The following is a 17864-nucleotide window of genomic DNA, read 5'->3' on the forward strand; positions in this document are numbered from 1 at the left end:
TCAAAGACCCTGGGATTTCTCTTACCTCCCACACCAGATCTACATGCTTTCTAAATGCAGGTGTGTGATGAACAGCATGTGAAGAGCTATAGGGTCAGAACACCGACATTTAGTTTACACTGCTTATGTGATGTTTTTACCGTTTATTAATGAAAATCAACTGACTATAGACAGAACTATAGTATATGAGAAGAATATATTTAAAAAAAAAAAAAGTAATAATGGCCATTTACTAATAATTTAATGAGATATTGCAATCTACCACCTCAAAGGTACGGTTTTTCATGACATCCCAGCTTTATGCCTATATATAATTATATTGATCTAACAATTATTTTGTAGGTTGTACAAATTTTTACTATGGTCTTACTATCAATGCCACATTTAAAGGAGTTACACTGACAGCTGTATTAAATCTGAAGAAAAATACTACATTTAATGGGAAAAATTCATTACATCATTTTGCTGCGTAAATCTGGAATTGACTGGGGAAAATAGCTACGATTTAATAGTTAAACGACTTTCCGCTGTCTTGCCATGGTTGTGTCTCAAACCCCTCTTGCAATTTATGTTTGGCATATTTGGCCACCACAGGCATGCTCGATTTTCATCTGATATGTAAATATTATTTTTTACTTGTATTGTAATGTTCAATACTTCTTGCACTGTTATCATAATTTTACTAAGAACACGCCTATGATGTCCAAACAATGGTGCCTGGATAGGCGGCTAACTAGGCTTTGAGACGCAGTCAGAGTTCAGCATGCACACCGCAGGGAAGATGAACGCTTGTGCTAAAATCATTCACCATTCTACCTTATTAGCTTGCTGTCTGGAAACATTCTGATGGACAAATGTCGTTTTAATACAGAATAAGTAAATTATATGAAGCATATCAATATTTTTGTTATTATAGCGCTTCAATTAGTTAAATCTCGATGAATGGATCTCTTGCTAAGCGGGATAGCTCTAGCAGCTAGCCTGTTAGCTTAACGGTGAACCCTGCTACTTTGACCGACGACGCTCAACTTCCTTTTGGAGTAAGAATCACGACGGACCGCGGTCTCGCGGGCCTCACCGAGGTTTGTGTTTCCAGTTGTATCCATCGGCTGTGGTAAACTCCAGGTAAGACGGTCCCACTGCTGTCACACGGTCCTTTATGGTACAAAATATGCTTGTATTAGATTGTGTTAAATTAACGTTTGAGCCAAAGACTTGTAGCGTTATACATTAAACTTAAGTTTTTTACTTGTTTAGGCTGTGTATCTGAGGACAACAGTCTCTCTACAGTGAGTCTTCAAATTGTTTTAAATATTATTTGAAACATTTTTTGATCAACACGTATTAAAACTGAAATAAATTCACATAAAAGCGAAGTAAACGCACTCTTGTACAATGGTAACGTTACAGTTTTATTCATGAACTATAGTATTTAAAGACGACTACTATATACCTCAAGGAATGTCATTGTATTACCATAGTACATGTCCAGAATAGTCCAAAACAGGGCTACACAGTACCTTTGCCAGTGTGTTTTATATATATATATATATATATATATATATATATATATATATATATATATATATATATATATATATATATATATATAAAATATTACACTTTTAAAAAATCCCATTGGCATTTATTATGATTTTACAATTCCTTTTTTTGTATTGAATTGTATTGTATGGTTACTGTATATATATGTGTGTATATATATAATTTTAAATATAGTTTAATGTCCTTTCTCTTTGCTTTTTCTTCACAGCAGAATGGCAGACAGTGCCAGTCTTCAGTTTGTGAGCCCATATGCATTTGAGGCAATGCAGAAGGTAGATGTGGCCAGACTAGCAGCTTTAAGTGACCCAGAGCTGCGGCTCCTTCTGCCCTGTCTGGTGAGGATGGCTCTCTGCGCCCCTGCGGATCAGAGCAACGCCTGGGCACAGGACAAGAAGCTCATCCTGCGATTGCTGTCAGGAGTGGAGGCGGTGAACTCCATCGTTGCACTGCTGTCTGTGGATTTTCATGCTCTGGAGCAGGACGCTAGAAAAGAACAGCAGCTGAGGTGGGTTCAGAAGAAGTTTCTTCAGGTTGGCCATTCTGTCATTGACGTAATATAGGTAAAGCTCAAGTACCTATTAAGCACATTACTATATATGAGCTCAGATTATAAAAAATATATATATAATTTATCATCCTACTTGATGTTTTAACCAAATTATGTGTTTGTTACTATATACCTTCTCTTTTAATTTCAAGCTAATCACACCATTGCACACTGAGATATGGCTATCTGTGTTCACACTGTCTTGGTGGCCATTTTAAAAGCTGTTTGAAATCTTTCACCAGTGTTGTTCCTTAAATGTGCTTTTTTTTTTAGATGTGTAAGACTTTATTTTCGATAAGAATAATTTCTTACTGCAAAATTAAGAAATTAATATTTTGACTTTTGCATATCATACATAACCTGGAACCTGGATGTGGGAAGTAATTACAGTTATATCCAGAAGATAGTTTTAGCAACATAGCATTAGCATTATAAGACTGTGTGCTACACTAATATATAACTTCACAGGCATTACTGGCTTGTACTTTTAGATCCATTATAGTATACATTTATAGTTTATTGATGTTCCGTGTTACGTTTACCCTATTTATCTGACCAAATTTTCTCCATACAGGCATAAGGCTGGAGGCTCCAATGGTGAGAGCATCCTGGTCTCTCAGCTACAGCATGGTTTGACTCTGGAGTTTGAGCACAGTGATCCTCTCAGGAGACTCAGACTGGCTCTCAGTGAGCTGTTGGCCATTATGAACAAGGTTTGGTGTTTCTATTTCAAATAAAAGCTGTTCTGATTAACTTTCTATTCATCACAGAAATCACAGTTTTCACAAAATAATAAAAATATTAAAATCCATTTTCAACTTTGATAATACAAAATGTTTATTGAGCGCCTAATCAGCATATTAGAATGATTCCTGAAGGATCATGTAACTCTGAAGACTGGCGTTATGGTGCTGAAAATTCAGCTTTGCCGTCACAGAAATGAATTACATTTTTAAAATATATTAAAACAGAAAACTGTTATTTTGAAATCTTAATTATGTTTCATAACATTACAGTTTTTTCCATTCAAATAAATAAAAATTAAAAGGCTTTTTACCAAAACATTTAAAAAATACTGTCTCTAAATAATAAATGTAATGTGATTCTTTAGTTTTCACAACACTGCAAACCTGAAAAACTACATTTATAAAAGTGTATATATATATATATATATATATAATGTTTCTTTTGTTAATTTATTCTATCACATACAAATAGTCTTAAAAATATCTTCAACAGGTGGCTGACTCTAATGGAGAGTTTTTCCTCAAGTCCTCTGAGTTGTTTGAGAGTCCCGTGTACCTGGAGGAAGTGGCCGATGTTCTCTGCATCCTACAAGCAGGTGAACAGAATAATATTATTAACGTAAAAGCCAACATTTCATTTTTTAGTTGTCAAGCTAACTTGACAACAAGAGAACAATAATCTCTAGATTGGTAAGTATTTCCTTTAGCATGTCATAAATAAAGCCCTATCTAAAACTATTCCTCAGCTTTGCCTGTAATTTTTTATCTGATGTTTTGTCCTTTATTTACTATCTTAAACAAGAAAAATTACTTCTTGATTTTAAGTTCATTTGCTCCCAACAGAGCTGCCTTCTTTGCTGCCTATCATTGATGTGGCCGAAGCCCTGCTTCACGTGAGGAATGGGGAGTGGTTCTTGTGCCTGCTGGTGGCAAATGTCCCAGACAGCTTCAATGAAGGTATAACCATCACCTGAAACTAAAGTAATCAAATGTAAAAAAACACTGGATAGTCTTCACTGTAAACATTACATACAAATTAATGCTTGCAACTAAACGTGTTCAGTCAAGAGCAGAGAGTGTTTTTCGTTGTCTTTTATTCTTTAACTTGACAGACAGCAGCAGGAATATTAGACTGCTGTCACTTTAAGAGCTTATACATGGATCCAATATACTGTTACACAACATGTTCTCTTTCTCAACTACTTATGACTGTATTTATCTGAATACTCGTTTAAGCGCAGTAAGCCACTAATTTTGGTACTTGTTTGAGAGAAACTTAAAGGGATAGTTCACCCAAAATGAAAATTCTGTCATCATTTACTCACCCTCATGTTATTCCAAACCTGTACGAGTTTCTTTGTTCTGCTGAACACAAAAGAAGATATTTGGAAGAATGTTTGTAACCAAGCAGATAGAGCAACCATTCACTACCATAGTATTTTTTCCCCTACTATGGTAGTGAATGATTGCTCTATCTGCTTGGTTGTAATTTCCCCCCGCAAATATCTTATTTTGTGTTCAGCAGAACAAAGAAAGCAGGTTTGGAACAACATGAGGGTAAGTAAATGATGACAGAATTTGCATTAAGGGTGAACTATCCCTTTAATGTGAGTGCCACTTTTTGTGTGTGCTTGAAACCTGTGGGAAAACCTTGTTCGGCATTTTAATTTTCCGTGACAAAACAGCCAAACACCGTCAGCTCACAACGAGCACAGGCCCAAACGACAGAATAAAACAACTTCTCTGAGTCACCTGAACGCTTACAGCACCCCTGTGAGGAGACGTAACAAACTCAACCTAACACTAGCAACAAAATGGACTGGGTAGGAATGGGAAAGACGTGAGACTGACCGGCCAGCCACCGGTCCGGGTAAATCATGCAGAAAATCGGTTCCCTGTCTGGTCAATTGTTTACTCTATATAGGGCAAACTGGCTTTAAGCAAAAATGAATCTTTAGCAATTTGAAATTGGAGGCAACCATTTTAATCACGATCCAAACAAAGATGCTACACACAGCATGAACAGTTGTTTTTGAATTGGATTGTACCATTTCAAGATTTAAAGTAGAAACACAATGGTCTGATTTTAGATTTGTGAAATTATGCTACTTAAGATGCACCTGCACAAAACAGAAACAGCTGACAGTGCAGGGATGACGTTAAAGACCTCGTCCTCTGGTTCCCTCGAGATTTTGCATAATGGGGGTTTTCAATTAATTAATAAAATAAAGCATGTGGTAAACTGACAATACTTTGACCTTTTTTTTCAACGAAAATTCCACATACCCATACTGAAAATGTGCGTTTTGAAGCAGTTATGTTCAATTTTGGAAAATTGCTTTTTTTGGGTGTGATTGCGTGCATTTTACCTTTGTAGAACAAAATGTCAAAATATTTTTAATAAATTTATGTGTACCACTGTCTTTATTTTACTCATAAATTGAAAAACCCCATTAAAATACCCAATATAAAAATCTCGGAAGGAACCGGTTTCGAATCAGGCTTAAAGGTAGCCTAGAAATCTAGACGCACCCTAGCGGCAGCAAATTTAATTTGCCCGCAAGTGTGGTCTAGCAACTCTCAATTCCTATCTGAGCTGTATTCCTCAGAATCTGGACGGCCCAATCACATCGTGTAGGTAGGCTATAGAGTCGGCGGGCGGGGTCATAATGACGACGGCCGAGTTGCGTTTGCGTGCTTCTAGTTACACAGTCTTCTAGTCAACACAGAAACTGGCGAACGGCGGCGGTCTTTCGAATCAGCTCTGCCCGCGCCTCCGGAAGACTTGGAGTTAAGCTTTCCTCTGAGAAAAGAACAAAAAGCGGCACTGAAGTCATTCTTAAAAAGGGAAGATGTGTTCGGAGTTTAGCCGACTGGATACGGCAAATGATTAATCAGTCAGCGAGCTCCCCTTCACCGTCGTTGCTCCGGTTGGTGTACCGCTATCCTATCGCGTGCAGAGGGAGTTTGAAAGACAACCGTTTATCCCGCCCCTCAGATTGAGCTGTCTATGGTGAGTTTCCAGACCCCTAGCTTAAAGGTCCACTGAAATCAAAATTTAAGTTTTTTAGCTTTTACTATGACTATGTTAGCCTTAAAGTTATGAATAAGCTGGTATGTTCTAAAACTATGACAAAATTTGTATTTAGGAGATATAAGCATTCAAAATTTACAGTCTCCTACTTCCGCTGAAATGAATCTCAGATTTTGGTGACATCATCGCAGACTTCAATTTCTCGTCAAATCTTCTGTCCAATCAAAATGCTCTCTAGAATCTAAAGCCCGCCCCCTACACTGCCGAAGCTAAGGCTGAAATCGGTGAAAGGCACATGGTGATAGGAAACCATTCCGTGTAAATATGCTTTCATTTGAGGCGAATAAAGTCTGTTTTCACGTTAGTTTCACGCACAGCAGCCGCGCACACACCCCAACGGCTCTGGTCTAAATTTAGACTACAGACACGAGAGCGCAGCGCGGATCATATGTGCGAGTCCGCGCAGACAACAAAACATATCGACTCATTTGAATTCTGCACAGAATGCTGCATTTTAAAGCGATATGGAGGAGATTATGATGGTAAACAGTGTTAGAGGAAACTGGCTTTACCAAACAGAGAGAGAAGATCCGCTCTTGCGCTCTAGTCAAACTGTATATTAACGAAATGCTATTGGCTGTTTTAAAAAAGGGGAGGAGCTGCTAACAGCTGAAGCCGTTTCAGGGGAAATTACGTCAACACATTGAATAATGCGGCGCGTTTCAAGGCACTTCAGTGGGCCTTTAAAGGGTTACTTCACCGCTTTTTCATATTAAACTATGTTATTCCCTTAACTAAAACGAGTTGATACACACCTCTCTCGTCTCAGTGCGTACACTTAATCTCTCTGACACGCAGTGATGATCTGATAGCATTAAGCTTAGCCCACTAAGCCCAGTTCATTCACTATGGTACCAAACAGAGATCAAGTTAGAAGTACCAAACACCTCCATCTTTTCCCTATTTAAATACAGTTACACGAATAGTTGAACGATCAAGTATGGTGACAAAATAAAACGTGGTACTTCTCAAATCGAATTAAAAAGGAGAACTATAATGTATGGCGGATTAGCACTTCTGAGAGTACTTCGGCTCGGCGCAGTAAAAAGTCCCGGCCGAAACATCTTTCCTCACACCTCCCCCTCACTCTCTTATTTCTGTCAATAGGGAGATGTGAGGGAAGATGTTTCGGCCGGGACTTTTTACTGTGCCGAGCCGAAGTACTCTCAGAAGTGCTATTCCGCCATACATTATAGTTCTCCTTTTTAATCCGATTAGAAACGCGCCACGTTTTATTTTTTCACCATACTTGATCGTTCAACTACTCGTGTAACTGTATTTAAATAGGGAAAAGATGGAGGTGTTTGGTACTTCTAACTTGATCTCTGTTTGGTTCCATAGTGAATGAACTGGGCTTAGTGGGCTAAGCTAAATGCTATCAGATCGTCACTGCCCGTCAGAGAGATTAAGTGCACGCACTGAGACGAGAGAGGTGTGTATCAACTCGTCTTAGTTAAGGGAATAACATAGTTTAATATGAAAAGGCAGTGAAGTATCCCTTTAAGGGTTATGATGTCAACCCTGCATCATTCTATTGTGTATTGTTGTATTCAAGTGTTTCTGGTTTTTGAATCAGGGATATGTGCGATTTGTTTTCTTTTTTAACATATCAAAATATAATAATGTTTCGTTTTTCTTCATTGACTGGAAAGCCACATGAGAATCAATTTTACTTTACATTTGATCTGCCTTTTGTGGCCATTGCACGATCATCCGAGAGGTGCTAAATTTCCATTTTGATGAGTTTGGCTGCTGATTATGTGCAATTTGGGCTTAGGTGCATTTATGCACCTCTTTATGTGTATGTGGGTTTTCTTTAGAGAAACTCGAAGTGGAAATAAAATCATCTCTGAATCTCTGGTATCCTTTCATCACTCCCAGGTCCTTGTTGAGTCAATAGCTTATTTGTGCGAGGCCCCATTCAGAGCCAGTTTAAAACATTTCATATTATTGAATGGCCAATTCTCAAGGCTCATTACCTAGACAGGATCTTTCATTGGGAGAATATTCCGCTCAAGGCTGAATCATTAAAGGAAAGAGCTTGTCTATAGAGAGACACTGTAATCAGATGCAGCATGAATTGTGACGGACTCAGCTACGTTTTCTCTCAATCAGATGTTTTTTTCATAAGAGAATTGAGACTAATATCATTCCGACACTCAGTCATAAAAGGTTCTCTGTAATTCTAATCATTCTGCGCGGCAAACTGTCATCTGTGGTTAAAATCACAGAATGAAAGGGAAGCAGATATTTTAATTCAAGGTGAGAGCTTGATACAGAGCCAAATAAAGAAGCTTATTTAAAGGTGTTTGTGGAAAATGTGTTAAAATAATCTCGCCTGGGTCATAAGATAGAAGTTAAGCTTAGCTGTTGTGCTCACATGAACATGCAGGATCGAATCTGGTCTACATAACATCCCAATAAACTGAGACTAGCCCATTCTTGGCCCTTTTGTTTCATATCCAATTTTCTCTATCTATCCCTGAATGTGTTTTTCAATAAAACTTGTGTCAGAAATACCAAAATTAAAAGTAGATAAAGATAGATTTCTTGATTGTATATTGAGACATTAAATATGTACACTACAGTTTCAAAAAGTTTAGGGTTGGTAAGAATAATTAAAAAAAAAGTTTTTATGCTCCAAGGCTGCAATTGTTTCATTTAAAAAAATTACATTACGACTTTAATATTTTGAAATATTTGTGGAACTGCTTTCTGTTTTAATATAATTAAAAAATATATTTAAAAAAAAATATATATATTTCTGTGATGGCAAAAGCTAATTTTCAGCAGCCATTACTCCAATTTTCCATCACATGATGATGATTTGCTGCTTAAGAAACATTTCTTATTATTATCAGTGTTGAATATCGTTGTGCTGCTTAATATTTTGGTGGAAAATGTAATCCTATTTTTTTTTTTTGCTGGGCAATTTCGATTTAGAACATTTTAAATATGATTTTTTTTGTAACAGTCACATTTGGTCAATTTAATGCTTCTTTGCTGAATAAAAGTTTTCATTTAATACAAAAAAAATTATCTTACTGAAACAAACCTGGAATGTATTTAATGAAAATATAACAATATTAGTATCTTTTTGTGACTTCTAGGCTGTTAAAAATGTATTAAAGTAGCACATTTAATAAAAATGGCTTGTTTCTTTCATGTCTCCAGTGTGCAGGGGATTGATAAAGAATGGAGAACGGCAGGATGAGGAAAGCGTGGGTGGCCGACGTAGGACAGAAGCTCTCCGGCAGCTGTGTCAGATGAACCCTTCTCAGGCTCTGAACATCAGGGCCATGGTGGTGAGTTTCAAGCACTAGACCACTTGTTATGCTCTGTAGTTGGCTGCAGATAAAGTGATCAGAACGATGTGTCATATTGATGTTAAAACCTTTCCACAGGTGGAGGAGTGTCATCTTCCAGGTCTTGGTGTTGCTCTGACACTGGACTATAAGCCAGACACGGCAGATGAGGCGGTCAGTCCTCTGGTGTCTTATGTCAGCGGCCTACTTCTGGGCACCAATGGAAAAGTGCGCACATGGTTCAGTATGTTCATTCGCAACGGTCAGCAGGTAAGGAGCAACAATTGCACTAAAGCATTTGGTGACTACCGACTTTATAAACACATAAAAATCAGGTATGTGTCTCATTTCAGAGGAAAAGAGAAAGCAGCTCAGTGCTGTGGCAGATGCGGAGGCAGCTGCTGTTGGAGCTGGTGGCCATCTTACCCCGCTCTCGCAGTACTCACGTTCCCAACGACAGCGATATGGACTCGGAGAGCAGCTCGGGGTACTCTGGCTTGCGGGAGGAGCATGTGGTGAAGGCCAGTGCGCTGCTGCGGCTCTATTGCGCACTTATGGGGATAGCTGGTCTTAGGTATGCGACAGTTAACACAATCAGGTCATTACAGTATAAATATAAGTGGTGTAGTAGCTCTTAACTACGCATAATGTAGGCACTTAAAAGCTGTACTGTGTAATATTTATGAGGATCTATTGAAAGAAATGCAATATAATATACATTACAATGTTTTCAGTGGTGTATAAAGACCTTACATAATGAAAGGTTAGAATGAGCCATTTCTATCTACATAGACCCCGGGTCCCCTTACCGTGAAGTCACCATTTTGCGCTGGCATGTTTCTACAGTAGCCCTAAATGGACAAACTGCCCTACAGAGCGCTAGTCACTCTCTGCTGTCTCAGATTAGAGGTCTTCTTAGGGCACCCGAGACCCGGGTCGGGTCCCAATATATTAATTCGGGTCTGTTTAACATTGTAGCCTATGTAATACATTGATAGGACTCGGAGAACACCTGGCCGTAAGAGTCAGCACGGCTTGTGTGTTTTGTGTAACTTGCAAATTGCTAAATTAGGATAAGAAAAGTGTGAGTCGAAACAAGCTCGCTGTCTCTCTCTTTCGCTCGCACTCTCTCAGCCGTTTAGAAAGTGGGCAGATTTAATGCATGCGCGCGGTAATAATGTACTCAAGAATATATTTCAAACAGGCAACAAGACCTCAAGTGAACTGTCACATAAATGTTTTCTTTAACACTCAAATTGCGGATAAAAGCTCATATTTCAGGTTGCTCCAGCTGACGTGCGAGTGCAGTCTCAAGCATGTGTCATGTTTCTATGGCAACCCGAGCTTCCGCGGTGACTGTAATGACTTTAAAAATAATATGAATGAACCGTCTTGTAAATGGACTGCATTTATATAGCGCTTTTATCCAAAGCGCTTTACATTTTTGCCTCACATTCACCCATTCACACACCGACGGCGATGTCAGCCATGTAAGGCGCCATCCAGCTCGTCGGGAGCAGCTGGGGTTAGGTGTCTTGCTCATGGACACCTCGACACTTGGTCAGGTGGAACCGGGGATTGAACCACCAACCTTCTGGTTTGTAGACAACCTACATGAACCACTGAGCCACTGCCGCCTTGTTTAATCTTAAAGCTCTGCTAGTCAGACTCGGCTCAGAGAGATTATGGCAAATAAATAATGCTAACATCAGCGGCAATGGCACTGAAAGAGCAATAGTTATTAGTTCAAAAGGGCAAACAGTCCTCAGTTATTATGTGAGTTAACTCATAAATCCGTCACTGTGAAATAAAGTTGACTTTTACAGCTGAAATGATGAGTGAATTAAGCATGCTTGGAACAATTACAGAGGAATATTGAAATACATCACAATCAGGTAAGCTTCAAGGAAGGGAGACAACGGCTATATCGTTAGGACAAAGTTATTTTTCACAGCTTGTTTATTGACGTGTTAAGAGCAGTTTATTGTGGAATATGAGATAGTCGTGTCTGTGTCTTCCCGCCGGGTTCGGTTCCAGCAATAAAATAATAGGCGGGTCCATGCCGGTTCCAGGTACAGGCATTTCTCAGATCTACATGGGTCCAGGTCCAGCTTTTGAAATAATAGGCGAGTCCGGGTCGGTTCTGTGTAGAACATCGCGGGTCTCTTCGGGTTCGGGTACTATCTCAGATGACAACATCTGTCCTGTGTCAGCCATTGTAGCTTCTCTATGTGCTTCAAAAGGGAGGGGTGGGCGGTTGCAATTCTCAACCTCACTGCTAGATGTTGCTAAAATTCTACCTTCAAGCTGCTAAACTTGCACAATAAGAAATTCCTGGTGAGGAATGATGATGATGAGTTTGAAAGTTATGGAATTAATTCCACCTGTTTATATTGAGTTCCTGTTGACAGTGAATACCTCTTTAAAGTGTTGCAAAGTTATAAAGAGGGTTTCAAATGCTTTCTCTCCACAGGCCGACAGATGAAGAGGCGGAGCAACTGTTGCAGTTGATGACCAGCCGCCCACCAGCCACGCCTGCAGGAGTGCGCTTTGTCTCCCTGTCCTTCTGCAAACTACTGGCATTCCCCACCCTTGTCAGGTACATTTTTTCCTGCTAATACTCCACTTGCTCTACACATTAAGATAAATTATGATTTACTGATTAATGGATCATATTATAAATGAATACAATTTTCTCCATGAGGTCCACTTGTATTATATCAAAAATGATAATTAAGTTTCACACTATTTTACACCTCCATTTTAATTTTCAAGGATTTAAGTATGAATTATTTTAGCTGCTGATCATTTTGGAAACAATTCTGAAAAAGTGAAAAAGTTACACAGCTGTCAGTAAGTCAGGTTTTCTTGTTGTTGTTAATTTAAAGCAATTTATTTTTTACAAGGATGCAATAAATTGATCAAAAGTGTCAGTAAAGACTTACATTTGTTAGAAGATATTTTTATTTTAAATAAATGGTGTCGAAACTCACTATTTACCAAAGAATCCTGACATTTTTTTATCATAAGTTCCACAAAAATATTAGGTAGCATTCAAAACTGCATTCAAAATTGATTATATTAGTAATTATTTCTTGCACACCAAATCAGCATATAATAATAAGATTTCTGAATCTGAGTGAGTATGGCTGCTGAATATTCAGCTTTGTCTTCATAGGCAAATCATTTTTATATTTTAAATATATAGAATTTGTTTTATTTTATAATAACTGTAATCACAATATTCACTGTATTACTGTTGTTACTGTATTTTCTGATCAAATAAAGGTAGCCTTGGTGAGCATAAAAGATGTTTTTCAAAAGCCTAAAATTTCTTGCCAATCCCAAACTTTTGAATGGTAATGTATGTCAAAACATCAAGTAAAAACTTCATTGGCCCTTTTCATATTCCTTTTCAAAGAAATAGAGAGAAATTGATTGAAAATCAGCAGTCGAAAAGAGAGAAAGATGTCAACTTTACTGTCTCTCCCATAGCCGCTGTATTAGAAACACCCTCACAGCAGCCTAGTTTTTTATATTTTGATGCAAAGGTTATTTAATGCAAAGTATAGGTTTATAAATGTACATACATATATTTATATTTAAGCTGATGACCATTAAACGCATCATGACAGTCTGTAAAAAAGGTCCATTGCTCGTGATATGACCTCTTTAAATTTGTAACATTAAAGTCAAGTACTTTGTGTTTTCAGTAAAAAATCAAAGATTTAATGTTCTTTGTCTCTCAGTTGTTCAGTGTAAAGCTGCTTGTTTCTGTTAAGTTCAATTCATATTCAATAGTTCAGTACAGTCTAGTTTAATTTTCAAAAAATCCGAAGTAAAACCCAGTTGCGTCATCATCTCTGTTGTGTCTTCTCTCTGCAGTACTCCAGAACAAGAGCAGCTGATGGTAATGTGGCTCAGCTGGATGATAAAAGAGGAGGAGTATTTCGAGAGGTATGACAAGCCTGGATGGACAAGCCCTTCAAACCCATAATAACCAATAAATGCATTTTACAACAGTCTAAGTATGCCAGTTATTTTATGATCACCAAGGAGGAAACGGTTCTGGAGAAGCAATAAATGACAGAAAACAGAAATGTTATGCGTGCACCCAACTTATGTTTATCCTTGTCCTGAGGCAATTAGTTTTATTTCAAAGAGATGCATTTGAGACTAAGTTTTAATTGGTTTCCTCATTCTTTGCGTCCTGCAGTTAGTTCTCTGAGGTCATGCATTCAGACCCACTTCTGTTCTAGACTTGGGCGTGTTTTTCATGTATAGAGGCCACATTACACATGAAGAGAAAATATTAAATATTTTGTGCGTACACAAGCATTTGTGATAAAATGTGCTCAAATGTGCTTTCCATCTATTAGATAATTTTACGCCTATAAAAGGAGGTGGGGAAAGAGTATGAATGATAAAATGAGAACAGATGGGGTTATGCAGAGGTTAGGCAGTGACAGCCTTTTTCAATTTAATAACTAATAAGCAGCTGATGGGTTATAAGTCATCTCTCCTGCAGCTTGCGCTCCTCGTGACCCGCTGTGATTGGAGCGCTTATCCACACTATAAATTTAGAGATAAATGTCCATCGGTGCGCGCCCGTGCGTTTTTGTGGTTAGTGTTATCATAGATGTTAAGCCCACTGTAACCCTGGTGTATGGTATGTGTGTATCCATTTCTTATATACAATAAGAGTGTTTAAGTATCAATTACTCTTTTAATCCATTTCCCCCTTTTTCCTTCTTCTCCTTCCCTCTTCCCCCTATTTTGTGTTTCCGTCTCCCGTCTCTTCCCTTCTCTTATTCTTCCCAGTGCCGCTGGTGTGTCTGCCTCTTTTGGAGAGATGCTATTACTGGTTGCCATGTATTTCCATAGCAACCAGCTCAGTGCCATCATCGAGCTGGTTTGCTCCACCCTTGGGATGAAGGTGAGTTTAAGCCATCAGTTAAGCAGCACCAGAGCAGCCTATTAACCGTTTCCGTTTGACAGTTAATACAAATCGTCTTAATAATCTACCTAAAGTTCCCCCAGCACGAGGAAGATCTGTTTAGACCCGCTAACCGGATAAGAAAGTAGTAAAATCACAAACCCGACTCTCCATTTTCTTCCTTTCCAGATCGGGGTACCCTGAACTTAGTGATTCAGGTTATATTTATTATTTCTTGACTTATGAATATTTTAATTCCTTTTCTGTGTAAAGCACTTTGAATTACTATTGTATATGAAATGTGCTATACAAATGAAAAATAAAAACTGAATAAAAGCATCACTTTAGCACTATTTTGACAGGATTATTTTTTTAAATGACATTTGAGTTATAATTATTAAACCTGGATGCGTGTCATTTCACGTACTTTACTAAGTGTCTATTGAATTCATGTGGATATTATGAAAGTTCTTATAATCACTAAGGCTGGATTAATTTAACTGAAAATACCGTAATATTTTTGAAATACTATTACAAATTAAAATATCTATTTTCAATTTTTTTTTTTTTTTTAAATGTTACTTATTCTTGTGATGGTAAAGTTTTCAGCATCATTGCTCCAGTCTTCAGTGTCACATGATCCTTCATAAATCATTCTAATATGCCGATCTGCTGCTCCATAAACATTTATTATTATCAGTGTTGCAAACAGTTGTGCTGCTTAATTTTTTTGTGGAAACCGTAGCACATTTTTTTAGTATTATATGATGAATAAAAGGCTCAAAAGAAAAGCATTTATTTGAAATATAAATCTTTTGTAACATTATAAATGTCTTTACTTGTGCCTTTAAACAATTTAATGCATCCTTGCTGAATAAAAGTATTTCTTTCAACAACAACAAAAAAACTTTTACTGTTTTACTGACCCCAAACTTTTGAACAGTAGTGTATATGATCAGGGAATTCCATAATGAATGTGCACTAGGTAGTGCAATGACAATTTTCTGTTTAATTAGAGCAATGAGGTGTGAATAAATGAGCGTTAAAAATACATTCCACAATCGCAGATGTTTCTATCCCTTTGGGTTTAATTTCACAGAGGACCCCAAAGATAGCCAATGAAACATTAGGTAATATGTGCTGTAATTTTTACCAGTGAAATCTCAAAGTACATCTGTGAAACATATTTCAAACAAACCCACCTGAATAGAGAATTTAGCGATTTCAAAACCCAGTAAACGTCCTACCTAAACGGCAGTTTTGGACATCAGTTTGAATGGTTTTTTTTTTTAAACTTATTTTAGTAATGGGCAAAAATGCTTTATAATTTTGCTAATTAGTTTTTGGCTGGACAAAACCATTAAATACTAGTGCCTACAGCAGTAGGTCAGGTTTATCCATCAGTGGGACACTCTAGAGGTATTAGGTTTTTGTTTGTTTTTCTATAAAAGCAAGTTCGATTTAAAACATAACAAAGGGTGTACTTAGTGCTGTTTACTTTTGGGCTTAAATGCCAACATTGGTTATAATCCAGAATTAGTCCTCTAGCTGTAAACATTCATTATACTTGGCTTGCACTGTAAAAGTCTCAGAAGGAGGTGAATTAATTGGTGAATTTATTGATTGTTAGTGTCTGAGAACATACACATCCCAGAGAAGGCTAAAGCATGTCTGTGTGATATGTAATTGCCCTTAGTCGTGTCGTGCATTATTGATGAGTCTCTGAGAGTTTGTTTAGCCAGAATAAGACCCTTTTAGCATTAAAACCCTTCAAAAGGTCATGGTAATATAAGAATATTCTGTAAGTTTTGTTGCTAAAAACTTCCTTGTTAGTCAAAGAAAAGCTTTTATTGACACGCCCATCAAAACCCAGCGTTCAGAAGAGAGCCTCAAAACCTATGTAGAAAATAGCCTATTACTTATTCATTATTATGTTTTTGAATTTAAAAAACATGCAAACATCATAAGTCGACCTCAGACAACAGTTTAATTTTTTTTTTAAATCCCAGTTCATGACTTCATCTTTAAACTTCTTATTCTTCCACAGATCGCCATCAAACCCAGCTCACTGAGCAAAATGAAGACCATTTTCACTCAGGAAATCTTCACAGAACAGGTGCTTCTTTTCTTATAGTGTTCTTAGATGGTGTTTTAATGCAAACCAGTCATTGCACGAGTCACTAGCCTCTTTTAATAAAAACAATGTTTTGGCAAAAGATAATGAATTGTGTATGTCTCAAAGTTTGCAATTATTTGACTTATTGCAAGAACTGTGTAGGCACCAGAGCAAACATCCTAATTGCTAACAGCTTGTCATATTATTACATGCACTATTATAGATATCCTGTCCTAGCAGATAGCTTTGAGAATTGCATGCTTGCCATCTGTCTAACACAGCGGAAATGAGCACTTTTTGTCGTTGTGGATAAGACATCTGCTGAATATCTTAAATGTAAATGTATCTGCGCAATCATTGCGTCAAGGCTGATATTAAGTGGATGTTTGTGTTGTGACAGGTGGTTACAGCTCATGCAGTGAGAGTGGCGGTTACTAATAACCTCAGTGCCAACATTACAGGATTCCTCCCCATCCACTGCATATACCAGCTCCTGAGGAGCAGAGCCTTCACCAAACACAAAGTGTCCATAAAGGTAAACCTGATGATCTCCCCATGCTGTTCTGACCATGCTGTCTCCCCTCTGTTGGAATTATTGTATTCCTCAGTATTTTTTTTCTGTATTTTTTTGGGGTCTCTCTTGAGTCTTTCCATCATTGTCCGACTCCGGTTTTAATATAAAAAATATATTAATAGTTTTATTCATATATTAATAGTTTTATATTAATAGTTTTAAAACTTTTATATGAAGTATATTTATAAAAACTATATTTATATTAAAACTATTAACAATATATTAATAGTTTTGATGCCTATAATAGACCTTTTTACAAGATGTAAAATAAGTCTGATGTCCTTATACAGAGTGTGTATGTGAAGTTTTAGCTCAAATACCCTACAGATCATGTTAAAATTGTCACTTTTGAGGGTGAGCAAAAACACTGTTTTGTGTGCGTTCCTTTAAATGCAAATGAGCTGTTGCTCCCGGCCCCTTTTCAGGAAGAGGGTGGGACTTCAAGATCTCGAATTAGCAGCTCAGACGCACTAAAAATGTCAGAAACTGTTCAGCCTTTTATATTCAAACCAGAGTCGGACAATGATGGAGAGACCCAAGACGACAACATGTAGAATGAGACTGGACGTTTGTTTCTAAATGGTTAGTTGATGAATTTATGTAGCTGATGTGGGGTTAACTATCTTCGAGTTATGTATTAGCATATTCTGTTATCATAATCTATAAGTCGCCTGTTTGGGAACTGTTGTAAGATGTCTTCAGAGCCAGATAATAAATGCTGCGTGAAGATAAAACACACATAATTTAAAGGTATAGTTTAGTTTAATTACGGTTATAATTGTAAATTGTCATCTTGCTTTTATGACATGCTGTTGCATTTGTGTTACGTATTGTATTGTAATACATGTGAAAAGACGGATGCGACAGCTTGAGAAGACTCCTAAATATACTCGACTACAACAGCTCTTCCTCTTTTCAGCTTCACTGTAAATTTAAGGGTTTGCCACCAACCCGTGAATAAGCTCGTTGTAGTCCCTACAAGC

General features: G+C 37.4%; 1 protein-coding gene across 4 annotated transcripts in view; it reads left to right on the plus strand.

Annotated features, from left to right (window-relative positions):
- The first annotated feature begins 593 nt into the window (after window positions 1–593).
- Window positions 594–17864, plus strand: part of ints2 (integrator complex subunit 2) — a 30338-nt gene continuing 13067 nt past the window's right edge. The window contains exons 1-14 of one of the 4 annotated variants that reach the window (XM_067433605.1): window positions 594–1125; window positions 1258–1289; window positions 1772–2068; window positions 2685–2823; window positions 3350–3452; window positions 3700–3813; window positions 9125–9255; window positions 9355–9525; window positions 9609–9829; window positions 11729–11854; window positions 13141–13212; window positions 14077–14191; window positions 16239–16307; window positions 16708–16842. In XM_067433605.1, coding sequence (XP_067289706.1) covers window positions 1776–2068; window positions 2685–2823; window positions 3350–3452; window positions 3700–3813; window positions 9125–9255; window positions 9355–9525; window positions 9609–9829; window positions 11729–11854; window positions 13141–13212; window positions 14077–14191; window positions 16239–16307; window positions 16708–16842 — 1689 coding nt within the window. In that variant the 5' untranslated portion in view covers window positions 594–1125; window positions 1258–1289; window positions 1772–1775. The remainder of the gene's footprint in view (window positions 1126–1257; window positions 1290–1771; window positions 2069–2684; window positions 2824–3349; window positions 3453–3699; window positions 3814–9124; window positions 9256–9354; window positions 9526–9608; window positions 9830–11728; window positions 11855–13140; window positions 13213–14076; window positions 14192–16238; window positions 16308–16707; window positions 16843–17864) is intronic. The other 3 variants (XM_067433607.1, XM_067433606.1, XM_067433608.1) reach the window with 3 other exon arrangements.

This window comes from Pseudorasbora parva, chromosome 23 (assembly GCF_024679245.1).
Source record: "Pseudorasbora parva isolate DD20220531a chromosome 23, ASM2467924v1, whole genome shotgun sequence".
Lineage (NCBI taxonomy): Eukaryota > Metazoa > Chordata > Actinopteri > Cypriniformes > Gobionidae > Pseudorasbora > Pseudorasbora parva.